This window comes from Schistocerca piceifrons, chromosome 3, assembly GCF_021461385.2.
Source record: "Schistocerca piceifrons isolate TAMUIC-IGC-003096 chromosome 3, iqSchPice1.1, whole genome shotgun sequence".
NCBI lineage: Eukaryota > Metazoa > Arthropoda > Insecta > Orthoptera > Acrididae > Schistocerca > Schistocerca piceifrons.
This window is the reverse complement of record NC_060140.1, coordinates 105859073-105878380: the sequence shown is the minus strand read 5'-3', so window position 1 is coordinate 105878380 and position 19308 is coordinate 105859073. Positions and strand designations below refer to the sequence as shown.

The 19308-nt window shown below is 39.0% G+C and overlaps 1 protein-coding gene across 1 annotated transcript in view; it reads right to left on the bottom strand.

Moving 5' to 3' along the window:
• Positions 1-393: 393 nt before the first annotated feature.
• Positions 394-19308, bottom strand: part of LOC124788425 (lipase member H-like) — a 154974-nt gene continuing 136059 nt past the window's right edge. The window contains exon 5 of the mRNA XM_047255692.1: positions 394-548. Coding sequence (XP_047111648.1) covers positions 394-548 — 155 coding nt within the window. The remainder of the gene's footprint in view (positions 549-19308) is intronic.

Genomic DNA, 19308 nt, shown 5'->3' with positions numbered 1-19308 from the left:
ACGCAGGTATTAGCACAATCTGATTTCAGTACAAGTTAAATGCAGTAATGCAATCACTGTAAATAGGTATTGTAAAATAATTTTTTCTGTTTTGGTATTTATTACCTTTACGCTTAAATTTTTTTTTACTCTTTCCACATCCATAACAATCATTTAACTTGGGATCTGTGAAAGATACATTAGTGCATTTGCTTTTCATTGTGAATATTTATTTGTTATCTAGATTTTCTGACACGTTCTGCGACCTGAAAGGTCACCTCACCATGGATCAATTGGAATGAAAAGTACATCTAATGTAACCTAATCTAAAATTACTTTCATGTGTGTGTGTGTGTGTGTGTGTGTGTGTGTGTGTGTGTGTGTGTGTGTGTGTGTGTGCACAAATGTGATGTTCTACCTGGGGTCAACGTGCGCTCCCATGACAGCCGACAGTTTTCCATTACAGTTGGTACATGTGTCCCAACTGTCACACTGGTAACCAATGAAGGCTGAAGCAGATGTGACAGATTCAGCAAAATATAGTGTAGACCTGCCATGTGAACAGGCTCCTGCAAGAAAATGAATAATTTAGTAACAATATATACCAAACACCTGGCACTGTAGATGTAATCAAAAGTATGGATTAGCATTTTTCTCCTTGTTGAATACATGAACAGAACAAGAAAGAGAGCAGTTGAATTTGGTTCAAAACAATTAGCAGAATGTACTGTGACTTTCATGAAAAGAGAGAGGGAGAGTACAAGGAAGAATATGAAGTAAAAGATAAGAGATACACATACTTAAGGGACAATATCTTACTCAAAAACAGAACTAATTAAACAGACCTCAGTTCTCTTGCAAAAGCATTAAGAACTATGCAAACATGGTTATCATGTTATGGGCTGTGGGATTTAGACCGCTCATCTTCACATATGTATTTTGTGTGACCTGCTATGCCAGCATTAGTGTAATTACAGTTTTTTCTATGATCTCAAAATATCAAGATAACTGTTATAGTTTTTTTCATCTTTAGGAGGATGAGTCAGTTCTTACTTGGAAAAAAACACAATTGTATTTGTTCTCAACTGTTATGTATTGGATGATACAGCAGTTTGAGAATTTGAGTTTTACAGTGCCCCACAGAACTGAATAAAATGTTTCAAGGACAACTGCACAAAACATAGTACTGATCTGGCAAATTTATGGAGATAATTGTTCCAAAGTTTTTTACTGCTTTGCCATTGTAGTTTTTAAATGTGACTCAGTTACTGAATACGATTCCAAGGGCAGATTATAATTATGTATTTCCAAAATCTAGGTTAAGTCGAACAAGGTGCACCTCTTACTTTATTTCTAGTGTTTTTTTTTTCATTTTCTTGTAATGATCCTTGGATTGCTGGCAGAACTTTGTCAAATACTGGAACTTTTTTTTTCCATACAATTACACACATTTTATTAACAAGTGATGGTATAAATGAAGGTGGTCAGAAAATTTCTGTAACACTTGTAGGGATGCTGCAGGGCAGATTTTACTGAGACATAAAAACTTGATACATTGCACCATTTCCAAGTTATATAGCATTGAAGTTACCCAATCAGGTAGTTTTGCGCTCAGATTCAAATAGCCTGTGAGAAGCGGTATTGACAAACATATTCTCCGTGTGGTTTTCTCAAGATGAACAAGAAAGCAGTACAAAAACAAACATGGGAAAATATTTAGATGGCAGTGGGGACTGATCCTAACCCAATGGGCCAACAATTTCATGCATTACCATCTACACTGTGGCAGCATCCAACATGCATTATATCAGCCTGAGTATTGAACTTTTATCAACTTGTCATTTGATCATCATCAGGAATCATATCTATGCAATCAATCTTTGTAGGAAGAGTTTGTTTAGGCTGGGCTCACAGTGGCACCGACAGTGGTCATCAGACTGGATCACCAGAGGTCACCCAACAGCATCGGCCAACAGCATGGTAACGGTGCATATGATCTTCTTCGTGAGTCCATGACAGGATCAAGGAGATTAGGTTAGAATCCATTCTACATATAAAGTAGGTTAGATTTTAACCTCCAAGGGTGTGATGGATACCACAACATCCCTGTGCTTGGAGATGAATGTTATTCCCTACAACACAGGAAGAAGTCTACAAAGCAGTCAGCAAACTGAAAAACAAAAACTCAGCTGGGCTGGATGAAGTCCCCATTTTTTAATTAAGGACTGTATCAAGAGCCTACTTCCACCTTTAGTTGATATTATAAATCAATCTTTCAAGGAGGGCTTCTTTTCAGACTCTTTAAAATATGCTAAATTACTGCCTCTCTTCAAAAAAGGTGATGCAGGAAAAATTGAAAATTATCGGACAATTTCTCTACTCTCATGCTTTGCAGAAATATTAGAAACTATTATGAAAGACAGGCTAATGAATTATTTAAACAAATACAACTTACTGTCTGTTGACCAGTTTGAATTTTGATCAGGGAAAAGCACAGAATCAGCAACAGCACACCTCACAAAATAGAAGCATTAGATAAAGGGAACTACACAACAGGTATATTTCTTGATCTAACTAAAGTGTTTGATACAGTAGACCACAACATATTTTTTAATAAGTTAGATGAACTAGGAATAAGGGGACTTGTGAAAAAGTGGTTCCAGTCATATTTAAAAAATAGAAGACAGATAACTGAAATCTCACATATTTCAAGTTGCTCAGACTATATTGTAAAGTATACTTCAGACCCAAATTATGTAAATATAGGTGTCCCACAGGGTAGTGTTCTTGGCCCAATATTATTCCTCATTTACTTAAATGACTTCCCACAGAGCATCAAGCATGGACAAACAATATTGTTCGCTGATGACTCAAATGTTCTAATCAGTGACACCAGATGCAATGAAAGAAAAAGCCGAACAAACACTAAACAGTGTACGTGAATGGGCATCCAACAATAAACTGCCAGCCAGTGTGGTCGATCGGTTCTAGGCGCTACAGTCTGGAACCAGGCGACCGCTACAGTCGCAGGTTCGAATCCTGCCTCGTGCATGGATGTGTGTGATGTCCTTAGATTAGTTAAGTTTAAGTAGTTCTAAGTTCTAGGGGACTAATGACCTTAGAAGTTAAGTCCCATAGAGCTCAGAGCCAATAATAAACTAGCACTAAAAAAAAAAAAAAAAAAAAAAAAAAAAAAAAAAAAAAAAAAAAAAAAAAAACAAACAACTTTACGTTAAACAATGAAACTATAGAATGTGTAGACAACACAAAATTTCTTGGTATGTATGTTGGCAGTCAGTTAAAGTGGGAAGAACGTATTAAAATACTTACTAACAGAATTGCTACAGCATGCTATGCTCTTAGAATTCTGACTGCAGTGTGTGATACTACATGTGTCAGATCTGTATATTTTTCTTATATCCACTCTGTTATTACCTATGGAATAATATTTTGGGGAGTTAACAGTAAAAATATTCAAATAGTTTTCAAATTACAGAAAAGAGCAATTCGTATAATTACCAGGAGTGGCAGTAGGGCTCACTGCCTTGAACATTTCCAAAAGCTGGAAATCCTAACTGTCCCCTGTGAATACATTTTTCAAAGCATTATGTATGTAAAAAACAATATTGACTGCTATGTTAAAAAGTCTTTAGTATACAGCTATGAAACTAGAAACTAATACAATCTGCATCTAGAGAGAAAAAATAAAGTTAAAACTCAGCAGAGCTTGTTGTACAATGCTGTAAAATTATATAACAAATTACCCCAAAATATAAAAGATATTGACACAATTGGACAGTTCAAAACAAAACTAAAAAAAATTTTATTAAATAAAAGTTATTGCACAGTAATGGACTATCTGAATTAAAACATGTAGCGTAATGAAAGTAGCCTGCATTGTAATACATGAGGAAATAATTATAATATGAAATCCAGAATTGTACAGTACTATAAGAAAATTACATAAGGATATAAAACTAATGTAAGATACTTTAAAAATGTGTGTAAATATTAATTTTATTTGTATAAATTGTAGGTATATTGTATATGATTTTGCTGATGAAATCCACACAATGTAAATTGTTACATGAATTAATAAAGAAATCAATCAATCAATCAATGCTGCAGTGCGGCATTTGCTATTCAAAAGATACCAAATGCAAGTAAACAAGTATATCTGCCCTGGAATGAACATGGCGTGTACTGTACACTCTGCCATCAGTTACTGGAGTTACCAGTCAAGTTTTATGAATATATGAAATGAAGACAAAAACGCCATGCCACAAAATTTAAAAATGCTTTAATTTTATGACACCACTTTCCTTTCCCCACCAATGATTAACGTCAGAAGGAGCCAGCACCTTTGAATTTAATGTCCCATTCTTCATGTTTTTCATATTTTTATGTGTATATTATGAAAATATGCAGTTTCAATTATATGCCACATTAAGGATCTCTCTAAAACATATTGTTCTGAGTACAGTTTATTATACTACAATTGTAGGATGTGAACTTTGGTGTTTTGCTAGTGAGGTTATGAGCACTTAATGGTTGAGTTACGTGATAAAGTAGATGTTGCATCTGTTATGTGACACATGGATAAAATCTGTCTGTGAGCAACCAACTGTTATTTATTTAATGAAAGACATAATCATGGTTTTGCAGCAAATTATTTTGTTATAAAAATGGTAAAAATTAATACAGTATTGGCACAATATTAAGATAATCAGAATCTAGTACTGGAAACTTCAATGCTATTTAAACACTTGCTGGTGGCAGTATATATCACAGTGTCTTTTTAGTGCACTTGCACAAAGCTTAGCTTCAAAATTCACTATGGAATAAATTTAACATTTCATAGTATTTGTGGTGCAAGAGTGAAGATATTAGCTTTTTAATTAGTCTTTTGGGAATCATATATAGCACCCAACAAATCACACAAAAACTTTGAAATTGTACTTTTGAGAACATGGTATAGCAGTGAACAGACATGAATACTGGAAATATGTAGTAGCCAGATGTCAAATACTGACATGTCATGTCTAGTTTTACTTGAGCCAGACTGTATCTTTAGTGTGAATATTTGATTATTTAGTAGAGCCTGAATCACATCTGTTCAAGTACTGAAAAGTAGCTTTCATTATCCGAAAGTGTTTCACACATGGTCTTCGACTTTACATACTCAAGATGATTTGTGGTGACTCTGAAAAGCAAGATTACAAACACTATGTTTTGCTGAATTTATTTGAAGTTGTACAGACATACGCAAATTAAACTTCAATACTGTGATTTAGCGTATGTGTGAAAGATAAACAAAAGTTTAGAATAAGACACTCTGAAATGGTAAAGCACTGGAAAGTGGACACACAAAACATCAAATTCACAAATCACTTCATGTAATAGAATCACCACTACTGGCATAAAAATGCCAGTAAGCAGTAATAATAATTTGTAGACAGCTAATGGCCACCTACCACAGCCAAAAAATGATACATAACTGTAACTTTAAGTAAAACTTATGACATCCTTCTCACTTGAATGAATTAATTTTTTGAATTTATAATTTACACTTAAAATATCCAATAAAAATTTCGTCTACTTGTTGTTTCCAATAAACTTGCGATTTCAGTACATAGAATCCAAACTATATCTTGATTATGATACTTTTATCCTCAGAATGCCAGAAACTCACTATTTCTTGGATTAAACTTACCAGTTTCTCACAGCCCGTATGTGAGAATGTTTGTCAATTTGACTGAAGAAAACAAACTGATTTGAATTTCACCAATTGTCATCCAAAATCTACACATTCGAGTGATGTTATCAGCTACAGCATGACCGCACACACAGTGACATGGTGGGTTTGAGAAGATCACCTGTCTTTAGCTGATGTCAGTCATCAGCGAAATCCACTGATACTGGTGCCACTCTGACTGCAGCTTTAGCTGCAAAGGTACATGGAAGGATGTACATGAATGAACAATAGCGGCAGGCTTGACACTCAAGGAGTGGTAACAAGGTGTGTCATCCATACTCCTTTGAGAAATATACCAACATGCATTTAGCATACGGTGCTACAGATCAAACTGTACCTGAGGAAATCAACATTTACAATAAACGAGTTCCCAACCATATTATTCTGTTTGCAAATACCTTCATAGCGGATGACAGATGGTTACGGGAGATTGGAAGTTTTTCTGTAACCAGTGTTGATGTTGGACAAGAACACTACATATAGAACATTCAATTAGAAGAAAATGTTCTAGATATGATTGCTGCAACACCTAGTACCAGCTGGAAGGTCACTGGTAATGCTTTGGGTCTATGTAAAGTTATTCCGACATTCTTAAAGTATGCCTGCAAATTACAAATAGTAAAATGTATCTGTTTGTTTGTCACTACAGGTTTCGTGTGCTGTAGTATTGGATGTCCTACATGATGCAAACCTATTTCAGTACGACCTACAGAAGGTGCATGATGTAGTGGAAGAGGAGTATCCCTCTCATTACCAATATTTCATGTGGTACTTAAATCAGTGTTGTGGACAGATGAGGCATGCTTCACCAGAGAAGGACCATTCAACACTGAAGACAGTCACATTTGGATCAACGCAAATCAGCATGGCACTTATATTATGTCCTATCAGCATAAGTTTAGGATAAATATTTGAGTAGATATCATAGGCATCTGTTTGGTGGGTCCTGACCTACTTACTCCCCATTTAAATGGGCAGACATATTTAACATTCCATGAAAACGCCCATCTGCTGTATTTAGAAGACATTCCTCTGGCAGTCCACCTTTTCTTATTTCAAAGATAAAGAGAAAAAAAAATCATTACAGCATAGAAAATATTCAAAGGAAAGAGTAGAACATAGATTTTTTCCCAATTTGACTTTAGACATTATACTAAAATATCATCATGCATTGTACACATGTAGTCAAGGTTCTATAACGTGTTGTATCTTGTCATGGGAAAACTTATCTGTTACTCCAAAAAGAGAAAAAGAAGTCAAGATTTTGTAGCAAATGAAGCCATACTAATATTAAGTTCCTCTTCTCCTCACAACTTGTGGGATTTCAGACCATTACATTAAACATTGTTCTTGTTTTCTTTCTGACCTTCCTCCACTGGGAAATTAAAACTGTTCTTGTTAAGAGATATACTGTGTGATCATTAGTCCACTGTAAGGTAACTCACTAAAAACCAGAAGGCATGTTACTCATCCAAGGTAACTTACTGTGTCCTTTCTACCAGGAAATCCTCAGTCCAATCACAAATTTTGTTTGGTACCCCATATTACCATTCTTTTGTTAATAAATTTTGTTACTTTTCAAAAGTCAAAACAATACTGCACCCTTGCAACAGACTTGATCCACAATTCACAAAATGTCATGTGAGAAAAGTACAAATTGGGTTTCCAATGTTTACATAGTCGATTCTTGTTGGCTTGGGAAGATCATTTTATTTGAGCTAGCACATTATGTGTAAGTTCAGGATATGTTCTAAGATTTAGAACAGCTGAAAATTAATGAGATGTGATCATAATTTTATAATTTTGTGGATACTTTCTGCTGCCCTTCTTGCAGATGGCTGTGACCTGAATTTTCATCCAACCACTGGCCACAGTTTTTTGTTTAAGGACTCTGTGGTATATTATGGTTAAAATAGCTTTCTCAGCTGCAAATGCTTATAGTATCTTAGGGGAATTGCCATAGTCTCTGAAGCATTCTTTAATATGAGTACTTTCAACTGACTCTTAATATCTACATCACTCGTCTTTTCAATTATGCAAGAAGTTAACTGGGTTCAGTACTTCTGATTTTGTTTTGTTACTTCAATTGTGGCTGCTCTGTGTCTGGACAAGAACTTTGGTACCACTGACAACCTTTACATATTATCAAAATTTCTTTGGGGTTTATGAGAGATCTTTTCATAAGCACTGTGCACCCCTTTCTGTGCTAAAGACAACATTAACATTGGCTTTAGCACAGAAAGGGGTGCACAATGCTGCAAATAAAAATTTTTGACCACTTATCCAGTGATATAAAATGTCTAACAGACACAAGATAAAATTTGAAAATAAACTGAAAAAGTTTCTCCTTGATAACTTCTTCTATTCCATAGAAGAATTGCTATGTTTGTAATGTGTAAAAGGTGATGGGTAGGAATAGCTACCTCAATCTTTATAACTTGTTTTCATTTTGGGGAGGGAGGAATTATTATATGGTGATGTTGAGAGTACAAATAGATGTACAAATTAATTTGCAATATGAATGTAAAATGACTCATTTCACATCATGACAATTTATCGTGCAAAACAATCCATGGCATGAAAGTAACTAACTAACTGTACAGTAGTCATTGTAGGCTTCACATATTCCCTATTTGACAGCTTAATACCCTGCATGCAGCATCTTCTAGTTACAGCCCTATGCTTTGTGTTTCCACCTATTATGCATTTGTTCTTTTACCACCCATAAAGACACATATGTATTACAACACATTTCAATGAAATGACTAGATACTGTACAAAAATGATTCTCCTCCAATAAACTTCTGTGTAACCAAGATAAGACCTATCTACATCTACATCTACATCCATACTCCGCAAGCTACCTGACGGTGTGTGGTGGAGAGTACCTTGAGTACCTCTATCGGTTCTCCCTTCTATTCCAGTCTCGTATTGTTTGTGGAAAGAAAGATTGTCAGTATGCCTCTGTGTAGGCTCTAATCTCTCTGATTTTATCCTCATGGTCTCTTCACGAGATATATGTAGGAGGGAGCAACATACTGCTTGACTCCTCGGTGAAGGTATGTTCTCAAAACTTCAACAAAAGCCTGTACTGAGCTACTGAGTGTCTCTCCTGCAGTCTTTCACTGGAGTTTATCTATCATCTCTGTAACACTTTCATGATTACTAAATGATCCGGTAACGAAGTGCGCTGCTCTCCATTGGATCTTCTCTATCTTTTCTATAAACCCTATCTGGTACGGATCCCACACTGATGAGCAATATTCAAGCAAGTGTACAGTAAACTACTTCCTTTGTTTTTGGATTTCATTTCCTTACGATTCTTCCAATGAATCTCAGTCTGGCATCTGCTTTACCGACAATCAACTTTATATGATCATTCCATTTTAAATCACTCCTAATGCCTACTCCCAGGTAATTTATGGAATTAACTGCTTCCAGTTGCTAACCTGCTATATTGTAGCTAAATGATAAGGGATCTTTCTTTATATGTATTCACAGCACATTACACTTGTCTACATTGAGAGTCAATTGCCATTCCCTGCACTATATGTCAATGCTCCGCAGATCCTCCTGCATTTCAGAGCAATTTTCCATTGTTACAACCTCTCGAAACATCACAGCATCATCCGCAAAAAGTCCCAGTGAACTTCCGATGTCATCCACAAGGTCATTTATGTATATTGCGAATAGCAATGGTCCTACGACACTCCCCTGTGGCACACCTGAAATCACTTATACTTCGGAAGACTTTTCTCCACTGAGAATGACATGCTGTGTTCTGTTATCTAGGAACTCTTCAATCCAATCACACAATTGGTCTGATAGTCCATATGCTCTTACTTTGTTCATTAAACGACTGTGGGGAACTGTATCGAACGCCTTGCGGAAGTCAAGAAACATGGCATCTACCTGGGAACTCATGTCTATCGCCCTCTGAGTCTCATGGACGAATAGCGCGAGCTGGGTTTCATACGATCGTCTTTTTCGAAATCCATACTGATTCCTACAGAATAGATTTTTAGTCTCCAGAAAAGTCATTATACTTGAACAAAATATGTGTTCCAAAATCCTACAACTGATCAACATTAGAGATATAGGTCTATAGTTCTGCACATCTGTTCGACGCCCCTTCATGAAAATGGGGATGACCTGTGCCCTTTTCCAATCCTTTCGAATGCTATGCTCTTCTAGAGACCTACAGTACACTGCTGCAGGAAGGGGGGCAAGTTCCTTCGCATACTCTGTGTAAAATCGAACTGGTATCCCATTAGGTCCAGTGGCCTTTCCTCTTTTGAGCAATTTTAATTGTTTCTCTATCCCTCTGTCGTCTATTTCAATATCTACCATTTTGTCATCTGTGTGACAATCTAGAGGAGGAACTACAGTGCAGTCTTCCTCTGTGAAACAGCTTTGGAAAATGACATTTAGTATTTCGGCCTGGATATTTTGATTTGATCCACCTACCTCTTTGACATAAGACCAAAATTTCTTAGAATTTTCTGCCAAGTCAGTGCATAGAACTTTACTTTCGAATTCATTGAACGCCTCTCGCATAGACCTCCTCACACTACATTTCGCTTTGCATAATTTTTGTTTGTCTGCAAGGCTTTGGCTATGTTATTTTCCCTTTTCTTCTGCAGCAGTTTTCTAACTCGGTTGTTGTAGCATGGTGGCTCTTTTCCATCTCTTATGACCTTGCTTGGCACATACTCATCTAATGCATATTGTACGATGGTTTTGAACTTTGTCCACTGAGCCTCAATACTATCTGTACTTGAGACAAAACTTTCGTGTTGAGCCGTCAAGTACTCTGAAATCTGCTTTTTGTCACTTTTGCTAACCAGAAAAATCTTCCTACCTTTTTTAGTATTTCTATTTACGGCTTTGTGGTCGCTAATTCCCTGTTCTGCATTAACTGTTTCAAATAGTTCGGGTCTGTTTGTCACCAGAAGGTCTAATATGTTATTGCCATGAGTCGGTTCTCTGTTTAACTGTTCAAGGTAGTTTTCAGATAATACACTTAAAAAAATTTAACTGGATTCTTTGTCCCTGCCACCCATTATAAACATTTGAGTCTCCCAGTCTATATCTGGCAAATTAAAATCTCCACCTAGAACTATAACTTAGTGGGGAAATCTACTCAAAATATTTTCCAAATTTTCCTTCAGGTGCTCTGCCACAACAGCTGCTGAGCCAGGGGGCCTATAGAGACATCCAACTACCATGTTTGAGCATGCTCTAACCGTGACCTTCACCCAAATTATTTCACATTTCAGATCTCCATCAATTTCCTTCGATACTATCGCACTTTTTATCACTAAAAACATGCCTCCCCCCTCACTGTCCAGCCTGTCTCTGCAGTATACACTCCAACCTGAATTTAGAATTTAATTACTGTTTACATCTGGTTTCAGCCAACTTTGTCCCAAGTACTATGTGGGCATTGTGACTGTTTATTAATGAGAGCAGTTCTGGGACCTTTCTATAGACGCTCCTGCAGTTTACTATTACCACATTAATATTGTTATTCCCTGTTGCGTTTTGCCTACTACTACCTTGTCACGTCTCAGGAGGCACCTTGTCGGGCCTAGGGAGGGAATTCTCTAACCTAAAAAACCCACATGTGCACTTCACATGTACTCCGCTACCCTTGTAGCCACTTCCTGCGTGTAGTGCGTGCCTGACCTATTCAGGGGGACCCTACATTTCTCCACCCAATAGCAGTGGTCAAGAAATTTGCACCCCAGATCTCAGCAGAATCGTCTGAGCCTCTGGTTTAAGCCTTCCACTCGGCTCCAAACCAAAGGACCGCAATTGGTTCTGGGAACAATAATACAAATAGTTATCTCAGATTCCACCCCGCGAGCAAGGCTTCCCGCCTTCACCACCTCCGCCAACCGCCTGTATGAACTGAGGATGACCTCTGAACCCAGACGACAGGAGTCATTGGTGCCAACATGAGCAACAACTTGCAGTCGGGTGCAACCAGTGCTCTCTATTACTGCCAGCAGGGCCTCCTCCACATCTCGGATGAGACCCCCGGCAAGCAGACAGAGTGAACACTGGCCTTCTTCCCCGACCTTTCTGCTATTTCCCTAATGGGCTCCATCACCCACCAAACGTTGGAGCTCCCAATCACTAATAAACCCCTCCCCCCGTGTGCCTGCTCAGACCTCCCATTCAGGTCACTCATGAACAGCAGCTCAGCCACAAACAGATCTCTAGTGTGATCCCCTCCTCTGACACCAATTAGCGTATCAATTAGCCACTGACCACCACGGCTCTGGTCACCCAGTATCACCCTGGCCTTGAGAAGTTCAACCACATGCTTCATCACAGCTTCAAGTACATCTCATCGTGCATTGAGATGAGGGATATCCAACCCAAAATCCTGCCCACATCATTCAAAATAGAATATCCTTACCCACTGCTGTTCCAATCTTGCTTCCAATCCTGTAAGAGGGGGTATCAGGAATAAAAAGAAAGAGAGAGAGAGAGAAAGAGAAGTGAAATAACACTGTGTTGTATGCATTTCTGCCGCTAGGTGTGTATAGCTCAGCTCATTACCAGTTCAGTGCCATCTGTGTTGTCGACAAGGCTCATTTTGTTCATCTGCAATTATTGTTTCTGCTAGGACTGTTTTGTTCTTGTTTCGCTTTTTAGGATGGCATGTTTAAGTGAACAACATACAGCTGTGAAATTTTGTTTTCTACTCACTAAAAATGCTGCTGAAACTGTTTTGATGTTGAAAACAGCTTACCAAGATGACACTATAGGAGAAACTCAGGCATACGAGCAGTTTGCTCAATTTAAAAATAGTGACATGTTGATTCATGACAAAGCTCGTTCTGGATGTCCATCAACTTGAAAAAAATTGAGAGCTTGTCCTCACAGACTGTCAACAGACAATTGATTAACTGTCTGAGATTAGTGGGTTATCTTGGAGATTGGTTCAGCAAATTTTAATGGAAGACAGACCTCAATCAAACTCTTTGTTTGGAAGTTTTAAGAAGATTGCATGACAGTATTCATCAAAAAAGACCCTATTTGTGGCAGCCAGGAGACTCGTTCTTCCACTACAACACACCTGCACACATAGCCATCTCTTCTGAACAGTTTTTGACTAAAAGTGGGATGGTTCCGCTGCCCCACGCACCTTACTTGCCTGAACTGGCCCTGCGCTACTTTTTCTTATTTACACACGTAAAAAGGGGCATGAAAGGGGACAGATTTGACAACATTGAAGCAGTCACGGCAAAACTGAGTAAAAAGCTGTCAGCGATTTCTAAAGCTGACTACAAAGAATATTCCAAGCAGTGGAAGCACCAGTGGGACAAATGTATTAGTTGTAATGGAGAGTATTCTGAAGGGGATGAGGTTGTTTTGTAAGCAATTTGAAAGTATATAGCTTTCTAAATTTTTTTTACTTAAAACAAAATCCTCACATGCCACAACGCCACAGGTCAGCTATGTTATACATCAGCTATGCTGCATTTGATTCTATGTGGGCATGACAATTAACCAACTGTCTACTCACATGAATGGCCACCACCGAGCTATGGTAAACCATATATTTGATCATCCAGTTGCCGAACAGGCTGCGCACCACAACATGAATGACTTCAACAGCTGTTTTGCTGCACTAGCCATTTGGATACCCCCTCATAGCACGTGTTTCTCTAAACTACGCATGTGGGCATTGTCTCTCCAGTATATCCAGTGCTCTTGCAGCCCCTGCCCCCACACCCCTGCCAACTCTCCTGACATAAACCTCTGCTTACCTGTTTTCCACTGCCTCGCCTTACCTCTCCTGCTCCATACTGATCATGTCCTGTGTTTTTCTACCACTCTTCCTCCAACCCCCCCCCCCCCCCCCACCCCCCAAATCACTCCCAGTGCAGGTACTCTCTCCCTCTCCCTCCCTCCCTCTCTCTCTCTCCCCATTTCCCCATTTTCCACCCCTATTTGCTTTCTCTCTTTCCTGTCTCCTTCATCTTCACCTTCCACTTCTTCTTCTTCCCCCCCCCCCCCCCCCACCCTCACTGTATCTCTTGTCTCTTGTTCACTCTATCTTCTGAACCCCTTTGGTTTGGATGTTTGCATGATTGTGTGTGTGAATGTGTCTACTTTGGCAAGATAGAGAGAGAGAGAGAAAGATATCCATCAGCTAGCACTTTATCTAGCTTACACAACAAATAATTTAGGACTAAGGTAACAACTCATTGAATAGTAGAGGTGTCACTGTGTGCCAACCATCCACCCACACTTCCACCTCCATCCCCCACCCCCCGCACACACATCAGTATGGCTACCTGGTGCCCACATACACACACACATGGGGCCAGTTGAATACAATGTGGTGTGACAGGACTTAAGTTCTACAGTTTGACTGGGAAGAGGGGATGTATCAGGTGGAGTGGGTGAGAGGAGAAAGGAGGCAAGGATACAGAGCAAACCATCACAATTTCATATTACAATATTATGAGAAGGCAAGTTGCTACTCACCATATAGGGGAAATGCTGAGTCACAGATAGGCACAACAAAAAAACAAAAGATTTGAGAATCTTTTTGTAGTGCCTATCTGAAACTCAGCATCTCCACTATATAGTGAATAGCAACTTTCCTTCTCATAATATTGTTACATTTCATCCCAGATTTTCCAATGTATGATTTCATATTAGTTACTTCTTCCCATATGTGATGGTCACTAACATACAAATGAATATCCTCATGTCCCAGAACCATCCTACAACCCACAGTATAATTTATTCAAGCATTTTCACTTCCCAAAACCATGAAATTGTTGCCCACAGTTCCCTTTAAAGCCATCTAACACTTTTGTCTGCCCATTTCCCATGTCTGTTTCACATTTCACAATTGCCCAGTTTTATCTCCAATATTCTCCTAGTGTTTACCCATCACCTGTTGGCATAGTCCATATCAATTCAGGCAGGCTAGGAAAAATCCTTAGCTTCATAGTCTCGGATATTATTTAATTTAGCATAGGTTAAAATGAAGGACTAAGTAATGAACATGTATTTTTTTGTTTTCTCCAAAAATATTCTACTCTGAGATACAGCCCTCCAAAGATGACACTGCACATACTACTTTGAAGATGCGAATTTTGGAAAAAATTTTAAAATGATGTAACTGTGGAACAGCTCTAGATATTTTGTTGGATTTTTTATTTGGAAGATAATTGCTTTATGATTACCAAGAAACCCTCCACTTGGACTTACCTGTCAAAGTTCTTTTACTATAGTGTTCTGAACTTTTTTATAATTTGTGGAAAAAGGTTTTTTTTTTCAAAATGCCAGTCCATAAAACTTTGATTTTTTTCTGTTGATTAGTACCAAATAGTTCTACATTCCCTGAAAAGGAGAGTTTCCACTTTTAGGTTGAACAGGTGTTACAAACAACTGAAATTTTTGCCACACATGAGACCTGTTTTATTACCACATTATCACATAACAGGCTCATAAAAATCAAAACCTAGCCTTATTTAACATAATTTTAGTTTTGAAAGATGAGTAAGAGACTCATTTTTCAAGCATTTTAAATGGTTCCAAAATGTATTTGAAAGGTCCAAAGAACTGAAGGTTTCAACTGATACAACTTCTGTGCACTCTGTTTTGTACTAAAATAAGCCAGTCAGTTAACTAAAAATGTTCTCCACTGCTTCAGTATCTTCCTTTGATATAGAGTGATGCCTTCCTGTTGAAACTATAGGAACTGGAGCACTCACAATCTTCAAAACATTGTGAACAGGAAGTGAGCACTGATGGCACTGATGCTGGCCTTCAGCTGGAAACCTATATCCAGCAGCTGGTCCATGTTGTAGCATAAAGTTCACTACGATTTTGTTTAACTCATAACTGGTGTCTATAATCTCTGCAATCCACCAGTCACACTCATACATACACACACACCACAAACATCTCCCTTCTCAGGTTGTGAATCTGAATATTATCCTGCTGTTTCTGAGGTGCTGGCCAAACGAATGAGATTTCTTCTTTCTTGCTCTTTAAAGTGCATGTTGCATAAGTTTGCCCCTCACTTTGAGTCCAAAAATGTGTCTTCTGAATTCCTTTCACAGAAGTAGTTTGTTTGGACCATTCTTCTTTTCTCTGCTCGTGGAATTCTTCAACTTTGTCTTTGGACAAAAGAATGAGGGCTCTGGATGAGTAAGATTTCATGACTCTCATAAAATCCTTGGCATTCTGAATCGCAGCCGTATTTGGTTTGGAAACATTATGTTTTGTAACATGGTGCTTCAGCAGGCCTCCTACACCATCACAAGGCCCCTTCCAATAACCAGTAGCACTGTATACCCAATCGGTTGGCACAAGCGATTTACTCGATTCAAATAGCTGGTAACGATGCCCAGACATGAGCAGCACGCTGCTCACAATCCTTCCTACTTCTCCTTACGAGAGATTCTGCAGCCCACTCCATCTACATAATACCCTGGTCCCTCTTTATGTTACATCCACTCCCAACCAATTGCCATTCCTGTAAACGACCCAGGTGCAAATCCTGTCTGATATACCCACCCAGCACATCTTCCTCCAGTGCTGTCATAGGCTTATTTTATTCCAGCAGAGGCAGGGCCTATTGTGGAAGCAGTCATGTCACATACCTGCCCTGTTGCAATTTCTGCATGGAATTTTATATGTGCATGGCCACCAACCAGTTGTCCATGTCAGTGAGAGGCCACTACCACAGCATGGCCAAGAACAGAGACGAACTTCTATTGGCAGAATGTGCCATTGAGTGCAACATGCTCAATTTCAAAGGCTGTTCCACAACTTGAGCCGCATGGATCCTTCCCCACAACACCAGCTTGTCTGAACTACACAGATGGGAGCTGTACATGCATCACTTCTTTGTTCCCATAATTTGCCTGGCTCAATCTCTGCTTACCTGCTACCCCACACCTACCTCCATCCTCATCCCACACTCTCTCCCTCCCCTGTTGTTTCACTCTCTCTCACAACACACTTTCACGTCATCATGTCATCATCATCATATGCCACATGAATTCACTGATGCTGGTGTTCATGCCACATTTCTACCCTGTGCACCTACTGCCTCTCCCTCCTGTATTGCTGTCTCTTGCAGCTGATGCCACCCTCCCAGTCATCACAGTTCTCAGCCACCCTCTCACTATCATCCCTTCTTTCTCCCTTCACCCAATCCATCCTACACAAATCCTTACCCCAGCCAAGCTGCAGAACTGCTGTCTTGGCACAGTGTATTTAGCACGCACATGGTATCTGCTGGTTTGTGAGTGGAGAGTGGGGCAGTGGGAGGGGTGGGGGTGGGGGGAGGGGGGGGGGGGGGAAGAAAGGTATCACATGTGAGATCTGGCTCGTAAAAGTATTTGTTTCAAAGCTACTAAAGTTTTAAGTCTTGTTTATATGATGCATGTTGACGACTCAACTGTTCAGTATGTTGTTACCTTCAGTCCTTATTCATGCTCATGTTAGAAAAAAAAAAAAAAAAAAAAAAAACTTGAATGACTAGAGACAGGACTTTCATATTCACAAGACGTACATTAGTATGTTCTGCCAAAATGATTAGCATTTGAACCATGTCAGCCTGCGGGTTCGAGGTCAACATCCTACCACGGCACAACCCACCTACTGGTAATATGTTGCTGCAGCTCTCATTGTCACTATAAGCAGAAGGTAATGGATCAGTGTGACTTGAGTAGATGTGCAGGAAGCCTTGCAGATGTATGCGTGCCTCGAATCATTGAGCTTGAACAAAGCTGCAGTATTGGCATGAGAGAATGTGATGCATCCTTCTAGGAAATTGCTGCTCATGTGAGACAAAATGTTTTGACAGTGCAATGGGTCATGGAAGGCCATAGAACATGACGAGATGGGTCAGGTCACACAACCCAGACCAATCCCCGATATGATCGACACCTCATCCGAATGGCACTGCAGGTCAGATCTGCATCCTCCTCAGCTTTGATGCAACAGTGGAATAGTGTAACACATCATACATTATCAGGGATGACAGTTCATCACTGTTTATTATGACACAGGTTACCTGCCTGTCATCCACTTCTCTGTCTACCTTTGATGAATGTACATAAACATGCTAGACAGTGATGGTGTATGAAACTAGGTCACTGGGGACAGGAATGTCATCAGATAATATTTCTGGACGAATCCAGGTTCCGTTTGTTTGAAAATAATTGTCGCATTTTGATTCTCCACAGATAGGGGAGCAAATCACACTGACTGAATTCACACAAAACATAAAGCATCAACTCAAGGCATTATAGTGTGGGGTGCTTTTGGGTACAACTACAAATCACAGCTGATGCATGTTCAGGGCACTGTAACCAGTGTGACGTATGCGAATGACATCCTGCGACCCATAGCCATATCCTTTCTGCACTACATCCCAAAGACCATTTTTCAGTGAGGCGATGCATAATCACATATTGCTGCATGGACACATGCCTTCTTGGTGTCACAGTATGTCAGCCTTTTGTCCTGGCCTGCCAAATCATCAGACCTGTCACCAATTGAAAAAGTGAGAGATATGGTGAAACAATGGGTACAACACTGTGACCCAATGCCAACTGCCACAGATAAACTTTGGAACCTGGTGAATGCAGAATGGATGGCTATACCACAGGATGCCATTCATGTCTTATACGTGTCAATACTATCACGCATGGAACAAGTTATCAGGCCTCATGGTGGACCCTGTGCCTACTAGGCAACAGGGCACATGGTGAACTGAGGTGGCTGAAATGCTAATCACTTCTGTAGAACATATTAGTGCACATGTCCTGTGAATATGAACTTCCTATCTCTATACATTCAAGTTGTTCTCCTTTTTTCTGAACATGTGTGTATTTACATTCTACCACATCTTTCCAATGCTATATTTAATCATCAAGCACATGCTTCCAAAATATCTGTTCCATGTAGTTTTCAGAGAAAGAATTCAGTATTATTTAACAGGATACCATGTCACACCCACACTCTCAAAGCTTAAATTAACCTAACTGATTAGTGGGTTATTAAACTCTCCTACAATGATAACACTATGATCGCGAAATGTTTATGTTGGTGTATTAAGATTCCTTCTACAGTTTACAGTTACTTTTGGTGTGAATCTGGTGATAAAAAGAAGGGCCTAATTAAAAATTTATCCTTACTCTTGATACTGTCTTGTCCAAACAATATCCCACATAGCTTGAATTTCTATCTCCATATCTCAGTGTGTATGTGAATTTCTTGCCTGCTATGACACATTCATAACGTGAAAAAACTCTGTGATAATAACATAAATACCTTCTTTATAGAATTCTGTACGATATCCTACATAAGAACAAAAGCCACAGACTATTTTTTTAAATAACAACTGATAAAATTACAGGTGTCTCTGTTCCAACTAAATGCTATGCGAAGTACTGTCATGAATGTGGAGCTGGAAAAGATTGTGGATGAGAAATGTGTGGACACAGTGTACTGGCAGGAGTCATACACAAGGAATGGTTAAATAACTGGTCTCATAAATACAACAGTGATTGCAGTGGGCA